Source organism: Oncorhynchus keta, chromosome 30, assembly GCF_023373465.1.
Source record: "Oncorhynchus keta strain PuntledgeMale-10-30-2019 chromosome 30, Oket_V2, whole genome shotgun sequence".
Lineage (NCBI taxonomy): Eukaryota > Metazoa > Chordata > Actinopteri > Salmoniformes > Salmonidae > Oncorhynchus > Oncorhynchus keta.
Window position 1 is genome coordinate 42,063,611 of NC_068450.1, and position 19,627 is coordinate 42,083,237.

At 42.8% G+C, this 19,627-nt stretch overlaps 1 protein-coding gene across 1 annotated transcript in view; it reads right to left on the reverse strand.

Moving 5' to 3' along the window:
- Positions 1-7,377: 7,377 nt before the first annotated feature.
- The window catches only part of LOC118363616 (short transient receptor potential channel 3-like), a 93,400-nt gene continuing 81,150 nt past the window's right edge, over positions 7,378-19,627 (reverse strand). The window contains exons 11-13 of the mRNA XM_035744673.2: positions 14,696-14,770; positions 9,344-9,419; positions 7,378-8,975 (exon numbers count right to left, since the gene is read on the reverse strand). Of these exons, the coding sequence (XP_035600566.2) occupies positions 8,824-8,975; positions 9,344-9,419; positions 14,696-14,770 (303 nt within the window). The 3' untranslated portion in view covers positions 7,378-8,823. The remainder of the gene's footprint in view (positions 8,976-9,343; positions 9,420-14,695; positions 14,771-19,627) is intronic.

Genomic DNA, 19,627 nt, shown 5'->3' on the forward strand with positions numbered 1-19,627 from the left:
ACTGACTGGATTTCTGATCCACACCCAAAGGTATTTGTGACCAACAGATGCATATCTGTATTCCCAGTCATGTGAAATCAATAGATTATGGCTACATTTATTTATTTAAATTGCCTGATTTCCTTATATGAACTGTAACTCATTCAAATCTTTGACATTTTTGCATGTTGTGTTTATATATATTTTTCAGTGTATGCACAGGTATCTGATGATAAAAGAAAACCACATTGTGGTTTCAGAATATTTATGCTGTATTGGACATGTTAAAGTACCTGCCCAGTGTTTACAGATTTCTAATACATGTGACCTATAATTACAATAGCTTTTCTGTGTTGGAATGGTGTGGGTGTATCCCAACAACAGAATGGTTTGGGCATATACTGGTCATTAAAAATATGAACGCATGTAGACCACAGCTCATCCTCCTCTAGACCGCTGATTGGCCAGCCCATCCTCCTCATGAATATGACATGTTCTATTAGGAAATAGCAAGCAGTTTTTAGTTTGAGGTGGTTTTTTTTCTCCTATCTATGCTTTGGCCACAAAAATGAGTATAGGGTGAGTCAACATCATTTGGATATGAGTTAAAAGAATATGAACTGTTAAAAATGTGATTTTCACTGGGTAGCTACTTTAACCACATTAAAACGCCTGAAACAATTCCACTTCTTCCTCTCCTTCCTCTCCTTCCCTTATTGATGAGAAACAACAACTATACTGAAAGCATATACAGTCTGAGTGAACCCTCAGTGAAGTTTGATTGATTTGGGACCTAAATCCCAATCTCCTATAGCGCACCACTGCCCTCTAGCTTGGAAAGACTATTTGCAAGGATCCCACTGTGTGCTATTGAACGTTTCCCTCATGGTGACGCTCTACTACCAGGTTTATACTTGATAAAAGGGCTTTGCTACCTAATATCTTAGTATTACATTTACCCATGACTAAACAGGATTGTAATAAAACATGAAATATGTTGGATTTGTATTAAACAATGTTTGTTTTCTCATCTCCTTTTGTTTGTGCTAAAAGAGGAGTGTATTTTAACTCCAAAGGTTGCCATTTTACATAGTGTTTATGTTTACATAATGCTTTGCCTGGTCCCAACCTTTGTATTACATTTACTTATGACAAAATAAACAACAAAATCATTCCAACTCTGCTTTTTTCCAAAGGAATTTTATATAGAAAACAGGTTAAAAATATGCATCACCATATCATTTCTAGATCATCTTATTGTACAATTATGTAATTATAACCATCAAAATAAAGTCATACATATGGATATATGAAAATGCACAAGTTAAATGTTTTAAACTCCCTACTGCAACCAAAAAAATAATGATGCCAGCTTTTCTCCACAAAATAGTTGGTGCATCTATCCAAAACTAGTGGAGAGGCCTACAAGAAATCACTATTTGATAATATTGCACATTTAAATATTACATACTGTATATATGAGATATATTGTATGAGGTTTTCCATTGCTTATCTAAAGCCTTCTTTATAACACAGCAGCTATGGATTTTCATATACAGTTGAAGTCAAAAGTTTACATACACTTAGGTTGGAGTCATTAAAACTTGTTTTTCAACCACTCCACAAATTTCTTGTTAACAAATTTTAGTTTTGGCAAGTCGGTTAGGACATCTACTTTGTGCATGACAAGTATTTTTTCCAACAATTGTTAACAGACAAATTATTTCACTTATAATTCACTGTATCATTATTTCAGTGGGTCAGAATTTTACATACACTAAGTTGACTGTGCCTTTAAACAGTTTGGAAAATTCCAGAAAATTATGTCATGGCTTAGAAGCTTCTGATAGGCTAATTGACATCATTTGAATCAATTAAAGGTGTACCTGTGGATGTGTCTCAAGGCCTACCTTCAAACTCAGTGCATCTTTGCTTGAAAATCAAAAGAAATCGGCCAAGACTTCAGAAAAAAAATTGTAGACCTCCACAAGTCTGGTTCATCCTTGGGAGCAATTTCCAAACGCCTGAAGGTACCACGTTCATCTGTACAAACAATAGTACAGAAGTATACACACCATGGGACAACGCAGCCGTCATTCCGCTCAGGAAGGAGACGCGTTCTGTCTCCTAGAGATGAACGTACTTTGGTGTGCGAAAAGTGCAAATCCGTCTCAGAATAACAGCAAAGGACCTTATGAAGATCCTGGAGGAAACAGGTACAAACGTATCTATATCCACAGTAAAATGAGTCCTATATCGACATAACCTGAAAGGCTGCTCAGCAAGGAAGAAGCCACTGCTCCAAAACCGCCATAAAAAAGCAAGAATACGGTGTGCAACTGCACATGGGGTCAAAGATCTGACTTTTTGGAGAAATGTCCTCTGGTCTGATGAAACAAAAATACAACTGTTTGGCCATAATGACCATCAATATGTTAGGAGGAAAAATGGGGATGCTAGCATGCCGAAGATCACCTTCCCAACCGTGAAGCACGGGGGGTTGCAGCATCATGTTGTGGGGGTGCTTTGCTGCAGGAGGGAATGGTGCACTTCACAAAATAGATGACATCATGAGGAGGACAATTATGTAGATATATTGAAGCAACATCTCAAGACATCAGTTAAAGCTTGGTCGCAAATGGGTCTTCCAAATGGACAATGACCCCAAGCATACTTCCAAAGTTGTGGCAAAATGCCTTAAGGACTACAAAGTCAAGGTATTGGAGTGGCCATCACAAAGCCCTGACCTCAATTCCTTCGAAAATGTGTGTGCAGAACTGAAAAAGCATGTGCGAGCAAGGAGGCCTACAAACCTGACTCAGTTACAGCAGCTCTGCCAGGAGGAATGGGCCAAAATTCACCAAACTTATTGTGGGAAGCTTGTGGAAGGCTAACTGAAACATTTGACCCAAGTTAAACAATTTAAAGGCAATGCTACCAAATACTAATTGAGTGTATGTAAACTTCTGACTCACTGGGAATGTGATGAAAGAAATAAAAGCTGAAATAAATCACTCTACTATTATTCTGACATTTTCCATTCTTAAAATAAAGTGGTAACCCTAAATGAAATGGTCAGGAATTGTGAAAAACTGAGTTTAAATTTATTTGGCTAAGGTGTGTGTAAACTTCCGACTTCAACTCTATGCATACAAATATTTGTTTTCAACTATTTCTGTTGTCCTGAAAACTAGATTGAAAAGAGAACACTATACAGTTGGGCAAAAAAGTATTTAGTCAGCCACCAATTGTGCAACTTAAAAAGATGAGAGAGGCCTGTAATTTTCATCATATGTACACTTCAACTATGAGGGACAAAATGAGAAAAGAGAAAAAAAAATCCAGAAAATCACATTGTAGGATTTTTAATGAATTTATTTGCAAATTATACTTCTTGCGGCGACCCATCCCGGATCCGGTATCGTGACTACGTCTCAAACTCATTACCATAACGCAAAATGCAAAAAAATATTCTTAGAAATATTTAACCTCCACACATTAACAGGTCCAATAGCTCAAATGAAAGATAAACACATTGTTCATCTACCCAGCAAGTCAGATTTCTAAAATGTTTTACGGCGAAAACATAGCACATATTTATATTAGACCACCACCGAAACAAAAGATGAGAGGCAGCCATTTTGTCCCAGAAAATATAAAATTATAAAAGCAGGATTAAAAAATAAATCATTCACTAACCTTTTGATAATCTTCATCATATGACAGTAATAGTACATGTTACACAAGACATTTTTTTTTCAATAATATGCCATTTATATCCATAAATCTCTGTTTACAATGACGACATTTCAAAAAATGCTACTCAAATGTCCAGAGAAATGATGATAGCTCCGACAGATAACGTCAGATAACAAGCAATAAACATGACTAAATATACATGTTCTACATATAGTTACAAAGATACACTTCTTCTTAATGCAACCGCTGTATTACATTTATTTTTAACGTTACAGAATTCGTACACTGGCTATACAATGAGACGGCGCTCAGATATTAGCAGTATGTCTCCTCTACGTTTGGAGTCCACAGAAACCCAAAATAACCACATAAATATTCCCTTACCTTTGATGTTCTTCGATCAGAAGACGTAGAAGGAGTCATACTTACCCAATACATCGTTTGGTTTCACGTTGTGTGTCTCTGTATTAGCATATGCTAACAGCTTCAGCTGAAATGCACCCAAAATTACTTCTGATCCCGCACTCTTGCGCATCAAAACTTCAAATTTACATATTATATGTCGACTAAACTGGTCAAACTATGTGCAGAATCGAGCTTTATGATGTTTTTAGCATGTAAAACAATGATCAGCGCGAACAGACAAACCGCCTTCAATTGCTGTTCCTTGGAAAAGAACGTGCCCCAAATCGGCCGTGCGCAATAGAGTGCCTGTATTTGAGAGTGACACTAACATTTTCGCCTGCCAAACGACGAGGGCTCGCGGGATTCTCACAATGAACGCGCCATTTGAAAGCAGGCATCACGCTGAACACATACACACTGTTCCCAGATCGGTAGCTGCCTGGGAAGGGTGGGGGCGATGACATCAAAGTTGACCCAACTTTTCTCTTGACAAGAGAGAGTTTGGGAGAAAGGCTGCCCTGAGAGTTCTGCTTTACATAAAGACAAAATTTAAACAGTTTTAGAAACTTTAGAGTGTTTTCTATTCAATAATAATAATTATATGCATATATTAGCAATTTTGGGAAAAAATATTTTCAGTTTACTATGGGCACGCACTTCCTCCAAAGGGGGCAGTATTGAGGCCTAGTCTTAAGAGGTTATGGTGAAAAATAGGTATTTGGTCAATAACAAAAGTTTATCTCAATTTCTTTGTTATATACCCTTTGTTGGCAATGACAGAGGTCAAACGTTTTCTGTAAGTCTTCACAAGGTTTTCACACACTGTTGCTGGTATTTTGGCCCATTCCTCCATGCAGATCTCCTCTAGAGCAGTGATGTTTTGGGGCTGTTGCTGGGCAACACAGACTTAACTCCCTCGAAAGATTTTATATGGGGTTTAGATCTGGAGACTGGCTAGGCCACTCCAGGACCTTGAAATGCTTCTTACGAAGCCACTCCTTCGTTGCCCGGCCGGTGTGTTTGGGATCATTGTCATGCTGAAAGACCCAGCCACGTTTAATCTTCAATGCCCTTGCTGATGGAAGGAGGTTTTCACTCAATCTCACGATACATGGCCCCATTCATTCTTTCCTTTACACGGATCAGGTGTCCTGGTCCCTTTGCAGAAAAACCGCCCCAAAGCATGATGTTTCCACCCCAATGCTTCACAGTAGGTATGGTGTTCTTTGGATGCAACTCAGCATTCTTTGTCCTCCAAACACGACGAGTTGAGTTTTTACCAAAAAGTTATATTTTGGTTTCATATGACCACATGACATTACCCCAATCTTCTTCTGGATCATCCAAATGCTCTCCAGCAAACTTCAGACGGGCCTGGACATGTACTGGCTTAAGCAGGGGGACACGTCTGGCACTGCAGGATTTGAGTCTCTGGCGGCGTAGTGTGTTACTGATGGTAGGCTTTGTTACTTTGGTCCCAGCTCTCTGCAGGTCATTCACTACGCCCCCCGTGTGGTTCTGGGATTTTTGCTCACCGTTCTTGTGATCATTTTGACCCCACGGGGTGAGATCTTGCGTGGAGCCCCAGATTGAGGGAGATTATCAGTGGTCTTGTATGTCTTCCATTTCCTAATAATTGCTCCCACAGTTGATTTCTTCAAACCAAGCTGCTTACCTATTGCAGATTCAGTCTTCCCAGCCTGGTGCAGGTCTACAATTATTTTTCTGGTGTCCTTTGACAACTCTTTGGTCTTGGCCGTAGTGGAGTTTGGAGTGTGACTGTTTGAGGTTGTGGACAGGTGTCTTTTATACCGATAACAAGTTCAAACAGGCGCCATTAATACAGGTAACGAGTGGAGGACAAGAGTAGCCTCTTAAAGAAGAAGTTACAGGTCTGTGAGAGCCAAAAATCTTGCTTGTTTGTAGGTGACCAAATACTTATTTTCCACCATAATTTGCAAATAAATTCATAAAAAATCCTACAATGTGATTTTCAGGATTTTCTTTTCTCATTTTGTCTGTCATAGTTGAAGTGTACCTATGATGAAAATTACAGGCCTCTCATCTTTTTAAGTGGGAGAACTTGCACAATTGGTGGCTGACTAAATACTTTTTAGCCCCACTGTAACTGAAATGCTACAGTCATTGAGTTAGAAAAAACATTCTTTACAGTGTCTAAGAACATCCTAAGGAAAGGATTTCTATCAAATACAATATGGATTCAAATGCATGTTTCTGTTCCCTAGTATAATTACAAAATGGTTATCGGACAAAGGGAATGAAATATCCTGCATAGGTTATTAAGGAAATCTAAAGATATTTACCATACGAATAAATGCTTAACCAACCCTGGCCCCGGAGAGGCAATATCCACTTTCTATCCACAATTTTACACCAGGGCTACTCTACACAGAGAAAATAGGTTGACCCACACAAGGACCTCGATCAATAAGGTGGCAATGTATTCGACATAGCCTTGTATGTTGTATTTGACATTTGCAGTACAAGGAATTTTAAAAGGAATAAGGAGACCCACATATAAATATGTGTTATAGCATAGAATATACTGCAAAAGGCATGTTATATATAGAATTTGTAACATTTGACCTGAGAGAAAAACTCAAGCAAGTCCCATCTAAGATGGAATGTCAACTACTGTATATCGTAACAATAATGTCAGATGGCTGTTACATCCATAGAATTAGAATGAATAGAATGATCGTCCACCATGCAGTTCAATTAGGCCTTAAGTGCACTAATGAGTTTACCAGTCAAAAGGCTGTGGGTTTCAGGCCCATTATACCAGTTCTATTTATATGGTATTTATATGTTTATATTTACATGAGCACCCTGTGGTTGTTGAAATAGGCATTTCTGAATCTTAATGTCGAGCTTATGAAGGTGTTACAGGTTATATTTTACTCCATGTGTAACTCTGTGTTGTCTGCTCACACTGCTATGCTTTATCTTGGCCAGGTCACAGTTGCAAATGAGAACTTGTTCTCAACTAGCCTACCTGGTTAAATAAAGGTGAAATAAATAAAAAAATATATATATGTTTTTCCCCTATACTGTTGGCTGTATTCACATTTTACACACTCCAGGACCAGGGCTGGACAATTCTAAAACATACAATTTCTAGAATCCTGCAAAATACCCAAAACACTAAGACCAACAAGACCAGTGTTTATGTAGAAAATAAAGGTGCCTTTCCAACTAGATGGATTTCGGGGGGCAAAAAAACATCACAATGACATTAATCAATGACTGATAATTTTTTATTTCTGAGGGAAATTCTTGTCAGATAAACCTACTGTTTGGTTCAAAATCTCTAACGAGAGAAAGAAACGGATGAAACCAGTATTACACAACCATTGCCTAAAGCACGTGTCAAACACATTCCACGGAGGGCCGAGGGGCTGCGGGTTTTCGCTACTCCGTTGTACTGGATGAATTAACTAAGGTCACTGACTAGTAAGGAACTCCCCTCACCTTGTTGTTTCGGTCTTAATTGAAAAGCATAAGCAAAAACCAGCAGACCCTCGGCCATAGCATGAGTTTGATAGCCCTGGCCATAAGTGTATATGTCTTAACAGAGACTATAGCACTATTTGTTGCATAAAATACTGTATCTGCTTCTTTGCATTGGACGCATCTCAATCCACCTCATCTGCTGATGTAGCACTTCCGCATCTGTGGTGAAAGGTGGCAGAGCTAGAGCGGTGAGACATCCTGAAAATTGGTGATCTCACGAAAACGTCTGTAGGTGGATTGCCTATCGCTATATGGAAAGGGGAGACTCTCACGAACACAACGGTGGTGTCCGTTTTGCTCTACGACCCCAACAAGTGTCAGGGGACTCGTCTGAAGTTGGTACCGTCGACGTGCCAACTTCTGTTTGTAGCGCCCGAACCGTTTGGGCGACGAACTTATATAACCCCAGTATGGAAAGAGGAGATTCTCACGAACATGATGTTCTCCGTTTTGCTCTATGTCCCCCACAAGTGTCATGGGATTTGTCTGAAGGTAACCGGTACCGGTTTTACAAAAAAATGGAAGCATGAAGGTAGTTTTGTACCTACCCCAAAAAGTGGTTAAATATGTGTAAAAAATATATATTCCCTGAGCTTTCTTATATCTCCTAGATATAGAACAAACACTTCAAAACCTTGTTTCTCATGATTTATTTGTTGACTGTTTGAATGTGTTATTCAATGTGTTTCTCTGGACTATAGTAGTAAAGGCCAAATTCAATATTTTATCTAATCATTTTTTGGGGATACCTAAAGGGGTCCAAAAATTCTAATTCAAATAGCTAAATGATCCACAGTATGACCATCTTAAAACAGTTCCATATGTCAGCTTAGAAGCCCCGCCAATATTTAATATTAATCTGAAAAATCTCCAACACTAACACAATCTTTGTCATAATGGAAAATCATGGCTTTCAGGTGAAGTTTCCTCTAGGCACAGATCTAGGATCAGCTTCCGCTCCCCCAATCTTAACATCTAAGGGCAGCCTCTCCCTACAACAGAAGAGTGAGGCAATCCTTTTTGCTATTTCCTTGTGCTGATTTTGTCTGTTTAAACTACCTTCATGCAAAATAGCACATTATCATTTACAAAACAACCTGGTCAGTGGGTTACTGTGGAGTGTGTGGGGAAATGCTGGGATGTTGGCTGCTTTGATATACTCTTCCCTCTTGCATCTCTTGAACTGTGGGTTGGCGGGGGAGTGGGTCACTTGTAGGGCAAGCGTGTAGTAGGGCCTAGGTTCAGTTTGTCACTCAGTTTCTGGATAAGCAAGGACAGCTCCTCTGTAGCCTGAGACTTGTCTTCCAGGAGTTCGTAACGTAAACTGGAGATGTCCTGCTTGATTTCTTTCAGTTCACCTGCAAAGTAACATAATGTGAGGTCCTAACAGAAATAATGTGAGGTCCGTTCAAGTTGTTTGTATTGAAGAATTCTGTTAAAGGGTTCTCAAATGAAATATTTACTGAAATATTCCCTGCATGACAATGTTGAACTGATGCACTCTCCATAATTCAATATATTTTTTTATATACTGTACACAATGCAGTTAGCACGGTTTATTTGAGCTTCAAACACCAATGGGAACCCTGTGGAATTTGCAGTTTGTAGACCTCTTTCTACCCCTGAGAATTGTTCATTTTCTGCATTGTGTAACAACACCGCAAAATATTCTCAAAGACTATTTCTGATGAAGTACGTCAAAGTAAAAGTGAAGATGCAACTTTACCTTCATTGACCTCGTCGTTTTCTTTGTCCACTTGTGCTTTCAAAACGTAGCGTTTGATGAGTCGCTTCATGATTTGCTGTAACAAGGAAGGAAAATGGTAAAAATGTAGGTCTATATGCTGTTATGTTAAAGTGGGGCTAAACTTCCTGATTTGGTCTTGTTCTTCAGCTTGGTCATTAACAAATGCAGCAGCCATGACTGAAGACAAACGAGAGTTGTCTTGGAGGTAGTGGTTTATTGTGGGTCTCCTATGTGTGTGTTTGCAAGTGGCAAGTGTTTGTACATGCACTCTGCCAAAACAGTACACCGTTACAGTCACTCATCTTTCTAGATAACTTGAAACAGTCTCCCAAAACCATCTTAAGGCTAAGTGCATCGTTAGAACTTTCGTATGAGCATCGTTAAAACTCTGAGCTGTTTCCCAAAACCATCATAATTAACAATGCACTTGAAAATGCAGGTAATCTAACGCATGCCTCAGACAACTTGTAGAACAGCTAAATGCATGGTTAGATTCCCCCTTCCCCCCTCCCGCATCACTGTATACACAGAAGATCTCCGCTAAACATCTGTGGCTACCGATGACTTCAAAACAAAGTTGTCGATGTCTATGCAATTGATACAAACAAGCAGAGTATAACAATATTATTTAAATGAAAACCGAGATGACTGCATTAAAATAAAGGCTTAAGGCTTATATCAATCATATTGAAATACATTTCATGTTCAATAAATTGAGTTCTATTTTGCTACTTTTAGGCTACTGTTTGTCATTTTTCTCAATATAGTTTATGATGTACAGTATAGCCTATAACATGCGTGCAATCATGTACCAAATCAGTGAGTTAGTGCATTTTAATTGGGTAAGCATTACAATAATCAGAATCAATATTTGCAGACGTAGGTGGTAATATCGCTCTAGGAGCTGATCATCAGTATTGTGTATTGTGAAATAATGTTAAGGAAAGATTTGAATAGAGAAAGCTGACCCGAGAGCAGCAATCCCTAACTTTTGATCCTATCAGTATAGACATATGCTCCAACGACACACTTGGTGACCATTCTTTCTGCGTGGTGAAACGCATGTTACATCTTCGGCCGTTGTAGGAAAGATGCATCGCTAACACACTGGTAAACCTAGGTTCCATCGCTATTGGGAAATCAGGCCCAGGTCTTGTGTCTCGAAGTCGCCTAGGCAAGCTAGTGCAAGCCAACTTCTTTCGCAAATTAGCTTAAACTGGCTGGTGTGCGACCATGGCAAAGTTGGTTTGACATTGGATAACCTCTCTCTGGGCTGGTTAGGAACCGTCAATAAATTACACAAAATAAATTGGAGAATATTTTCATGTTGCACATCTTTTAGTTGTCTCATTAAATGCTTTCAATATTTGTATATTAATTTCTACAATTTATAATTGGCTTGAGGTTTTTAAGTCATTGAAATTTGGAGCTATTGACCTTTCTTAAATATTCGTCCCATATACATTGAGGTCATTTACTGATGGTCCCTAACTAGCCCCATTGGGATATTGAATGTCAAACAAAATTGACCATGGGCATTATGATCAGGTACCGTGCAGCTGTGCTCCAAATTGATGATATCCCGCGTGGCTCAGTCGGTAGAGCATGGCGCTTGAAATGCCAGGATTGTGAGCTCGATTCCCACAGGGGACCAGTATGAAAATGTCAAATCAAATCAAATTTTATTTGTCACATACACATGGTTAGCAGATGTTAATGCGAGTGTAGCAAAATGCTTGTGCTTCTAGTTCCGACAATGCAGTAATAACCAACGTGTAATCTAACTAACAATTCCAAAACTGCTACCTTATACACAAGGGATAAAGAATATGTACATAAAGATATATGAATGAGTGATGGTACAGAGCGGCATAGGCAAGATGCAGTAGATGGTATCGAGTACAGTATATACATTTACATTTACATTTAAGTCATTTAGCAGACGCTCTTATCCAGAGCGACTTACAAATTGGTGCATTCACCTTATGACATCCAGTGGAACAGCCACTTTACAATAGTGCATCTAAATCTTTTAAGGTGGGGGGGGTGAGAAGGATTACTTTATCCTATCCTAGGTATTCCTTAAAGAGGTGGGGTTTCAGGTGTCTCCGGAAGGTGGTGATTGACTCCGCTGTCCTGGCGTCGTGAGGGGGTGTGTTCCACCATTGGGGAGCCAGAGCAGCGAACAGTTTTGACTGGGCTGAGCGGGAACTGTACTTCCTCAGTGGTAGGGAGGCGAGCAGGCCAGAGGTGGATGAACGCAGTGCCCTTGTTTGGGTGTAGGGCCTGATCAGAGCCTGGAGGTACTGAGGTGCCGTTCCCCTCACAGCTCCGTAGGCAAGCACCATGGTCTTGTAGCGGATGCGAGCTTCAACTGGAAGCCAGTGGAGAGAGCGGAGGAGCGGGGTGACGTGAGAGAACTATATATATATATATACATATGAGATGAATATGTAAACAAAGTGGCATAGTTCAAAGTGGCTAGTGATACATGTATTACATAAAGATGCAGTAGATGATATAGAGTACAGTATATTCATAGACATATGAGATGAATAATGTAGGGTGTGTAAACATTATATTAAGTAGCATTGTTTAAAGTGGCTAGTGATATATTTTACATCAATTCCCATTATTAAAGTGGCTGGAGTTGAGTCAGTGTGTTGGCAGCAGCCACTCAATGTTAGTGTTGGCTGTTTAACAGTCTGATGGCCTTGAGATAGAAGCAGTCTCTCGGTCCCAGCTTTGATGCACCTGTACTGACCTCGCCTTCTGGATGATAGCGGGGTGAACAGGCAGTGGCTCGGGTGGTTGTTGTCCTTGATGATCTTTATGGCCTTCCTGTGACATCGGGTGGTGTAGGTGTCCTGGAGGGCAGGTAGTTTGCCCCCGGTGATGCATTGTGCAGACCTCACTACCCTCTCGAGAGCCTTACGGTTATGGGCGGAGCAGTTTCCGTACCAGGCGGTGATACAGCCCGACAGGATGCTCTCGATTGTGCATCTGTAGAAGTTTGTGAGTGCTTTTGGTGACAAGCCGAATTTCTTCAGCCTCCTGAGGTTGAAGAGGCGCTGCTGCGCCTTCTTCACGATGCTGTCTGTGTGGGTGGACCAATTCAGTTTGTCTGTGATGTGTATGCCGAGGACCTTAAAACTTACTGCCCTCTCCACTACTGTTCCATCGATGTGGATAGGGAGGTGTTCCCTCTGCTGTTTCCTGAAGTCCACAATCATCTCCTTGGTTTTGTTGACATTGAGTGTGAGGTTATTTTCCTGACACCACACTCCGAGGGCCCTCACCTCCTCCCTGTAGGCCGTCTCGTCGTTGTTGGTAATCAAGCCTACCACTGTTGTGTCGTCCGCAAACTTGATGATTGAGTTGGAGGCGTGCGTGGCCACGCAGTCGTGGGTGAACAGGGAGTACAGGAGAGGGCTCAGAACGCACCCTTGTGAGGCCCCAGTGTTGAGGATCAGCGGGGTGGAGATGTTGTTACCTACCCTCACCACCTGGGGGCGGCCCGTCAGGAAGTCCAGTATCCAGTTGCACAGGACGGGGTCGGGATTGATTGAATATGTCCGTAAACACACCAGCCAGCTGGTCTGCGCATGCTCTGAGGGCGCGGCTGGGGATGCCGTCTGGGCCTGCAGCCTTGCGAGGGTTAACACGTTTAAATGTTTTACTCACCTCGGCTGCAGTGAAGGAGAGTCCGCATGACTGGGCTGGTTTTCTTTTTGTAATCCGTGATTGACTGTGGACCCTGCCACATACCTCTTGTGTCTGAGCCGTTGAATTGCGATTCTACTTTGTCTCTATATTGACGCTTAGCTCGTTTGATTTCCTTGCGGAGGGATTAGCTACACTGTTTGTATTCGGTCATGTTTCCGGTCACCTTGCCCTGATTAAAAGCAGTGGTTCGCGCTTTCAGTTTCACGCGAATGCTGCCATCAATCCACGGTTTCTGGTTTGGGAATGTTTCAATCGTTGCTATGGGAACGCATCTTCAACGCACGTTCTAATGAACTCGCTCACCGAATCAGCGTATTCGTCAATGTTGTTGTTTGATGCAATACGAAACATATCCCAGTCCACGTGATGGAAGCTTTCTTGAAGTGTGGAATCAGATTGGTCGGACCAGCGTTGAACAGAACTCAGCGCGGGAGCTTCTTGTTTTAGTTTCTGTCTGTAGGCAGGGAGCAACAAAATGGAGTCGTGGTCAGCTTTTCCGAAAGGAGAGCGGGGGAGGGCCTTATATGCGTCGCGGAAGTTAGAATAGCAATGATCCAAGGTTTTGCCAGCTCTGGTTACGCAATCGATATGCTGATACAATTTAGGGAGTCTTGTTTTCAGATTAGCCTTGTTAGAATCCCCAGCTACAATGAATGCAGCCTCAGGATATGCGGATTCCAGTTTGCAAAGAGTCAAATAAAGTTAGTTCAGAGCTATCGATGTGTCTGCTTGGGGGGGAATATATACGGCTGTGATTATAATCGAAGAGAATTCCCTTGGTAGATAATGCGGTCGACATTTGATTGTGAGGAATTCTAAATCAGGTGAACAGAAGGACTTGAGTTCCTGTATGTTGTTGTGACCACACCACATCTCGTTAACCATAAAGCATACGCCCCCGCCCCTCTTCTTACCAGAAAGATGTTTGTTTCTCTCGGCGCGATGCGTGGAGAAACCAGCTGGCTGCACCGACTCCGATAGCGTCTCTCCAGTGAGCCATGTTTCCGTGAAGCAAAGAACGTTACAGTCTCTGATGTCCCTCTGGAATGCTACCCTTGCTCGGATTTCATCAACCTTGTTGTCAAGAGACTGGACATCGGCGAGATGTATGCTAGGGAGTGGTGCGCGATGTGCCCGTCTCCGGAGTCTGACCAGAAGACCGCTTCGTTTCCCTCTTTTACGAAGTCGTTTTTTTGGGTCGCTGGCTGGGATAAATTCCGTTGTCCTGGGTGAAAGGCAGAACACAGGATCCGCTTCTCACTTCTGTAAGTCTCTCTGGATAAGAGCGTCTGCTAAATTGTAAATGATTACTTGGCTGCTGTGGGCAGGATTTAAATCAACCCAAGGAAAACTGTCATGGTACCCTTCATCGTGACATACCTATCATCTCCCAAATCTCAGATTATGACCAGACTGGCTTTATGACCAAAATTATCCTATTTATACTTTGTAGTCATTTTTGACACAAGAATACATGTTTCTGACTCATATTGATGCCACATAGGCCATTTTCAAAATGAGAAGTTGTTTTTTTATGGGCAGTCAGTCTTTAAATGTGACATTTTGATAAACATTATATTTAGACTGACGGAGAGGTCCGCTTACCTGATAGCAGGTGGGTTGGTTCAGAATGCTGTGGGACTCTGCAATGCGTAGGTTGGACTGGGTGAAGAGATTGAGCTGCAAAAATAGACAGGCACAAACAAAAGTACATTTGGATATTTTATCTGGATACTCAATTAACCATTATAAAAATAAGGACAAATTATCAATGAGAGTCTTAACCAGAGGTTGGAACCGGATCAGAACCAAAAAATAACTCAATCTTTCAAGGAACAGAAATGGAACCTGGAACGAAAGTGCTCCATAATGTTCTGGAACAGAACGTTATTTAAAAGTCATGGGAACTGGTTAAACCTTTCATCGATGAATCCAAGATGGCGTAGCAGTAAATCGTCCTGTCGTATCGTCTCTCTGTAAATATCGTCTCTTTTTCGTTTTAGATATTTTAGATATTTTTTTCTTCGCATATATTTAAAAACATTTTGCTAAACCTAAGCTTCCAAATACTCTTCTGCAACCCGCCAATGTAGCTACTTTTCCTAAAGCATTTATATTTACTTCGAAACCGGAACCCTTCAACTGAAGCTAGCCAGCTATGCTAGCGGTCTTCAGCTAACTGGTCATCAGCTAACCTTTAGCTCGGAAAGCTCTCGCCAGTTCGAACAACGCAACGCTAACCAGAGCATAACGGACCTATTTAATTTTTAATTTTTTTATTTAATTTTTACCCCCGGATTCCCACCACAAACGGAACATTCTTCAGCTGGATCTTCACAACTAGCTATCGAGCTAAACAGCAACCCTGGTTGATTACTCCTGGCTAGCGTTTCCACCCACGTAGCTTGAAGCTAGCCCGGCCAGAGCTCCTAGCATACTCCTGGGCTACAATACCTGGACCTACAACCGGTCTATCGATATCACTGCATGAAGAGGAATAAACAGACTCACCCCATCGCAACGTCCTCCAAAGGCTAACTCTCTAGTCCTCGCTATCTCCTTGCTTGCTAATTCGGCATGCTAACTGCTAGCTTGTTTAGCTTGTTTAGCCCAGGTCCGCTAACTACTACCTTGTTTACCCCGGCCTGCTAATCTGTTAGCTTGTTAGCACAGGTCTGCTAACCGTCTGCATCGCCACGTCCCAAAAACGCAGTGGCCCATATGTACTTTCTATCTCTTCCCGATTTAAAAAAAATGTGTTTATACCTTCCGGAAACCTGCCTCACCCAATGTGATACGGAATCGCTATTATCTTTATTTTTAGAACACACTCAAGAACCTCCAGAAGCTAACCAGCTAGCTAGCTACAAGCTACTTAGTCATTGTTCTTTTTTTAACCTGGATAACACTCGCCAGTTCAGCCCCCCTGCCCCATCCACCGCTGCCCCCTGGACTCTGATCACTTGGCTACATAGCTGATGCACGCTGGACTGTCCATTAATCACGGTACTCCATTCTGCTTGTTTGTTTTATCTGTCGGCCCCGTTGCCTAGTCAATGCCATTTTACCTGCTGTTGTTATGCTAGCTGATTAGCTGTTGTCTCACCCACTGTTTTAGAAGGCTTTCCCAATTCAACACCTGTGATTACTGTATGCCTCGCTGTATGTCTCTCTCAAATGTGCCTTGTATACTGTTGCTCAGGTTAGTTATCATTGTTTTAGTTCACTATGGAGCCCCTAGTCCCACTCCTCATACCCCTGATACCTCCTTTGTCCCACCTCCCACATATGCGGTGACCTCACCCATTACAACCAGCATGTCCAGAGATAAAACCTCTCTCATCATCACCCAGTGCCTGGGCTTACCTCCGCCATACCCGCACCCCACCATACCCCTGTCTGCGCATTATGCCCTGAATATATTCTACCATGCCCAGAAACCTGCTCCTCTTATTCTCTGTCCCCAACGCTCTAGGCGACCAGTTTTGATAGCCCTTAGCCGCACCCTCATACTACTCCTTCTCTGTTCCGCGGGTGATGTGGAGGTAAACCCAGGCCCTGCATGTCCTCAGGCACCCTCATTTGTTGACTTCTGTGATCGAAAAAGCCTTGGTTTCATGCATGTCAACATCAGAAGCCTCCTCCCTAAGTTTGTTTTACTCACTGCTTTAGCACACTCTGCTAACCCTGATGTCCTTGCCGTGTTTGAATCCTGGCTCAGGAAGGCCACCAAAAATTCAGAGATTTCCATACCCAACTATAACATCTTCCGTCAAGATAGAACTGCTAAAGGGGGAGGAGTTGCAGTCTACTGCAGAGATAGCCTGCAAAGTAATGTCATACTTTCCAGGTCCATACCCAAACAGTTCGAACTACTAATTCTGAAAATTACTCTCTCCAGAAATAAGTCTCTCACTATTGCCGCCTGCTACCGACCCCCCTCAGCTCCCAGCTGTGCCCTGGACACCATTTGTGAATTGATTGCCCCCCATCTAGCTTCAGAGTTTGTTCTGTTAGGTGACCTAAACTGGGATATGCTTAACACCCCGGCAGTCCTACAATCTAAGCTAGATGCCCTCAATCTCACACAAACCATAAAGGAACCCACCAGGTACAACCCTAACTCTGTAAGCAAGGGCACCCTCATAGACGTCATCCTGACCAACTGGCCCTCCAAATACACCTCCGCTGTCTTCAACCAGGATCTCAGCGACCACTGCCTCATTGCCTGTATCCGCTACGGTGCCGCAGTCAAACGACCACCCCTCATCACTGTCAAACGCTCCCTAAAACATTTCTGTGAGCAGGCCTTTCTAATCGACCTGGCCCGGGTATCCTGGAAGGACATTGACCTCATCCCGTCAGTTGAGGATGCCTGGTCATTCTTTAAGAGTAACTTCCTCACCATTTTAGATAAGCATGCTCCGTTCAAAAAATGCAGAACTAAGAACAGATACAGCCCTTGGTTCACTCCAGACCTGACTGCCCTCGACCAGCACAAAAACATCCTGTGGCGGACTGCAATAGCATCGAACAGTCCCCGCGATATGCAACTGTTCAGGGAAGTCAGGAACCAATACATGCAGTCAGTCAGGAAAGCTAAGGCCAGCTTCTTCAGGCAGAAGTTTGCATCCTGTAGCTCCAACTCCAAAAAGTTCTGGGACACTGTGAAGTCCATGGCGAACAAGAGCACCTCCTCCCAGCTGCCCACTGCACTGAGGCTAGGGAACACGGTCACCACCGACAAATCCATGATTATCGAAAACTTCAACAAGCATTTCTCAACGGCTGGCCATGCCTTCCGCCTGGCTACTCCTACCTCGGCCAACAGCTCCGGCCCCCCCGCAGCTCCTCGCCCAAGCCTCTCCAGGTTCTCCTTTACCCAAATCCAGATAGCAGAGGTTCTGAAAGAGCTGCAAAACCTGGACCCGTATAAATCAGCTGGGCTTGACAATCTGGACCCTCTATTTCTGAAACTATCCGCCGTCATTGTCGCAACCCCTATTACCAGCCTGTTCAACCTCTCTTTCATATCGTCTGAGATCCCCAAGGATTGGAAAGCTGCCGCAGTCATCCCCCTCTTCAAAGGGGGAGACACCCTGGACCCAAACTGTTACAGACCTATATCCATCCTGCCCTGCCTATCTAAGGTCTTCGAAAGCCAAGTCAACAAACAGGTCACTGACCATCTCGAATCCCACCATACCTTCTCCGCTATGCAATCTGGTTTCCGAGCCGGTCACGGGTGCACCTCAGCCACAGTCAAGGTACTAAACGTCATCATAACCGCCATCGATAAAAGACAGTACTGTGCAGTCGTCTTCATCGACCTTGCCAAGGGTTTCGACTCTGTCAATCACCATATTCTTATCGGCAGACTCAGTAGCCTCGGTTTTTCGGATGACTGCCTTGCCTGGTTCACCAATTACTTTGCAGACAGAGTTCAGTGTGTCAAATCGGAGGGCATGTTGTCCGGTCCTCTGGCAGTCTCTATGGGGGTGCCACAGGGTTCAATTCTCGGGCCGACTCTTTTCTCTGTATATATCAATGATGTTGCTCTTGCTACGGGCGATTCCCTGATCCACCTCTACGCAGACGACACCATTGTATACACTTTCGGCCCGTCATTGGACACTGTGCTATCTAACCTCCAATCGAGCTTCAATGCCATACAACATTCCTTCCATGGCCTCCAACTGCTCTTAAACGCTAGTAAAACCAAATGCATGCTTTTCAACCGATCGCTGCCTGCACCCGCATGCCCGACTAGCATCACCACACTGGATGGTTCCGACCTTGAATATGTGGACACCTATAAGTACCTAGGTGTCTGGCTAGACTGCAAACTCTCCTTCCAGACCCATATCAAACATCTCCAATCGAAAATCAAATCATGAATCGGCTTTCTATTCCGCAACAAAGCCTCCTTCACTCACGCTGCCAAGCTTACCCTAGTAAAACTGACTATCCTACCGATCCTCGACTTCGGCGACGTCATCTACAAAATTGCTTCCAACACTCTTCTCAGCAAACTGGATGCAGTTTATCACAGTGCCATCCGTTTTGTCACTAAAGCACCTTATACCACCCACCACTGCGACTTGTATGCTCTAGTCGGCTGGCCCTCGCTACATATTCGTCGCCAGACCCACTGGCTCCAGGTCATCTACAAGGCCATGCTAGGCAAAGCTCCGCCTTATCTCAGGTCACTGGTCACGATGGCAACACCCATCCGTAGCACGCGCTCCAGCAGGTGTATCTCATTGATCATCCCTAAAGCCAACACCTCATTCGGCCGCCTTTCGTTCCAGTACTCTGCTGTCTGTGACTGGAACGAATTGCAAAAATCGCTGAAGTTGGAGACTTTTATCTCCCTCACCAACTTCAAACATCAGCTAGCTGAGCAGCTAACCGATCGCTGCAGCTGTACATAATCTATTGGTAAATAGCACACCCATTTTCACCTACCTCATCCCCACAGTTTTTATTTATTTACTTTTCTGCTCTTTTGCACACCAATATCTCTACCTGTACATG